Below are 2,891 nucleotides of genomic sequence, written 5' to 3'. Positions count from 1 at the left end.
AGCTTGCTCCGGCCAATGCCAGCCCTTCGGTTTTTCATGGAATAAATGGACTTAAGGATGGTTTCCAGCATGACTGTTTTTCCAGAGTTCCTTCTTTCCTCTGCTAATAAAACGCGATGCAATCCCCACGCTGTTCTCTCGGGGATTGCAGAGCTGAGCCTAAGCTCTACCTCAAGATCTGCTAACGCTGAAAACCTTCTGATTCTAAATCGACACTCTGCAACTCCACTGCGGTGTTAAGCGTTCAGTCGGCTTTTTCAGTAAATTAACTGAAAACAATCCCGCTGTTTTGCCTCGCGCGTGGGCTGAGAAAGCCCGGCTTTGTAAGGAGACCCGAGCCTAGTCCTGCCCTCAGCGAACCACCACCTCTCTGCTCACCACCGAGTCGCGACCGCCATCTCTCCGACTGCTATTAAGGCTCCTCTTCCTCATGGTTTTCTACAGCATAACTGTGTCGGAGCCTGGCATCCCACTGCTCCCGACAGCTCCCGCTGAGCAGGGCTCTTGCGTATCAAGGTTTCCTAGGAAATCAGCAGCAAACCGCGCGGGCTCTCAGTCGCACAAGGAAAACAGCGATTCGTTGGGTTTGTTAAGTCTCGTGGAGGGTGTGGTGAGCAGGGTTACAAGTAAGGCCTTTTGAGAATACATTTCGCATTCAATACTTAACGCTGTCTTAGTCACGTCCAGTCACATACGATCCGGCCCTGATTGGTGAGATCACAAATAGCTCCATTTTCATTGTGTTTCTTTTTTTTTTCCTTATCTTATGAACTGGATCAAAGGAAAGGTTCGGAGGTGTGTTAAAAACTAATGACTTTGCTTTTGAAAGTTCAAACCATATCGGCATCGCAAGGTTAGACATTTAGGAAACACCAAAGCTATGACAGGAGAGCGCTTTCGACAGGCTCCGCACCGGGAGTGCTTAAGGAATTACTCAAAGGAAAAGGAAAGAGCAGTAAGTGTATGAAACGTGTTAGTTCTGTGTTTTTAACTATTTTAGAATTTATCCCAGGTTCTTATAAAATATATAAAACTGAGATACAAAGAATTCGCAATGTCACTTTGCATTTCAAATGATCTTCAGCTACAGGTTTTGCTTTAAGAAAACAGACACTTGAAAAGCAGCTGTTCTGTAGTCTCTAGGTGCAGACACTTGAGTTCCTGGCAAACTTACCGTCAGCGGTTCTCTGAGCTCCTCCACCAGTTCAGCTCTCTCCTAGCACGAAACTCAACATTTCACCAGTCAGTTTTTCCGCTCATGGTCTCAAAGAGAGGACGTTACCATTTCCCAGCATCGGTTTCAAAGTTCCTTTTTTTTCTCCTTTTTTTTTCTCCTTTTTCTTTTTTTTTCTTTCTTTTTTTTTTTTTTTCCCTTTATGAGCTTTAAACCACAGGGTGAATCCATGAGATGAGGTAAGTAAATTTGGCACACTTTTAGTCATGTCCATAAAACTTTTGGTAAGTTGTCTAAGTGAACGATAGCGTTTTCATCGTGAGTTACAGGTGCTTTCAAAGGGGGGGCGGTTAGTACTTAACAACTGGAATGTTTCTAGTCAAACCAAAAGGCATAGCTGCAGAAAACACTCACAACCCAATGTCGATAGAGAAGTAAAAATATATACAATACAGTCACTTGTTCATAGTTTGGCACAATTTTTTTTGTTGTTGTGGGTAATAGTGCATAAACTACTGTACAACAGTATGACTTTGAAAACAGTCTTTCACAGAGAATACCAGATCAGGGTTTGCTTTCAAAGGATAAAACTCCTACAATTTCAAACTCGTCATGTCAGCACTTACATGTCAACGTACCACAAGGCAGGTTTTGAAAAGGAATCGACGGGGGGAAAAAGAACCCCAACAAAAAACCCCAACCGAAAAAAAGAAAATGAGAAAGAAACAAACATCAACCGTCTTTCTAGAAAAGGGAGTCTCTTCTTCAAACACAGGAAAACCCAAAAATGCTGTTTCTGCTTTAAGAAGAATGGAGTCTGATTCCCTGCAGGAGAAAAACCAAACATTTGATGCCATCTCAGTTAGCTCGTCTGGAGTCACCACGACGGAGCGTACGCGCTAAAGGCGGGCGGGTACAGAAGATGCAGCTTTAGATGATGCAGGTTAGGAGATAAAACAGCAGAGGGGGCCCGAAAGCACTCAAAATTGCCACGTGAAGCTCAATTAGGAACGAGTTCTCATTCGCAAAGTAAAGAGCCTTTAAGGTTCCAGATCTTGGCTTTTGGATGCATAACCTCTTTTTTTTACTGAGACTGTAAGTTTTTCAGTTCAGGGATTTGCATTTTTCATACACTTTGAGTGACTGAGAAGTGGGGTTGGAGCAAGCTTTAGGGGATTGTTATGCTGGAATCACTTATTTTACATTTCATGGCAAATTATTTATATCCTTCAAAAAAAAAAAAAAAAGGAAAAAAAAAGTCTTTCCTCGTCAAAAATCATTAAAAAGAGTGTAATCATGGGTTTGTTTTGTGGGGTTTTTTCCCCCAATAAATAAGTAATTAAAAACTGAAGAAGCCAAACAGCAGAAAAGAGTAGCCTTGTTAGTTTTTTAACCCCAGCCAAGCCAGAAAGTTGGTCATTCTTTTAGGTAGCTTGCAAGTCATAAGTATTCTCATGCATTTAAAAAAACAAAAAACCAATCCCAAATGAAAAAAAAACCAAAACCCCCCTAAAAACCAACCCCGGAACCAAAACCAACCGAAACTGTAAAAGGGGAATGTCTTTTTTTTCATGCAACTTTTGCTTTCAGGAAGGAAAAACTGAAGGAACAGCGGGCTTAGCAGGTGGGAGGGAGGTTAAGGGGCATTCCAGCCAGTTTGGTGCAGCATTACCTCAGTTTCTCAAAAGCAGCTGTCACGGGGGGGTCCTTGTGGGGC

At 42.4% G+C, this 2,891-nt stretch overlaps 1 protein-coding gene across 1 annotated transcript in view; it reads right to left on the bottom strand.

Annotated features, from left to right (window-relative positions):
• Nucleotides 1-1,789: 1,789 nt before the first annotated feature.
• The window catches only part of LOC104499259 (protein KIAA2022-like), a gene marked incomplete at its 5' end in the record, with an annotated part of 2,867 nt that continues 1,765 nt past the window's right edge, over nucleotides 1,790-2,891 (bottom strand). Inside the window, 3 exons of the mRNA XM_010142743.1 lie at nucleotides 1,790-1,833; nucleotides 1,872-1,999; nucleotides 2,847-2,891. The exon at nucleotides 2,847-2,891 is cut by the window's right edge and continues 2 nt beyond it. Coding sequence (XP_010141045.1) covers nucleotides 1,790-1,833; nucleotides 1,872-1,999; nucleotides 2,847-2,891 — 217 coding nt within the window. The remainder of the gene's footprint in view (nucleotides 1,834-1,871; nucleotides 2,000-2,846) is intronic.

This window comes from Buceros rhinoceros, unplaced genomic scaffold, assembly GCF_000710305.1.
Source record: "Buceros rhinoceros silvestris isolate BGI_N320 unplaced genomic scaffold, ASM71030v1 scaffold8989, whole genome shotgun sequence".
Classification (NCBI taxonomy): domain Eukaryota; kingdom Metazoa; phylum Chordata; class Aves; order Bucerotiformes; family Bucerotidae; genus Buceros; species Buceros rhinoceros.
Note: the sequence above shows the minus strand (reverse complement) of the source record. Positions and strands in the feature narration are given on the sequence as shown.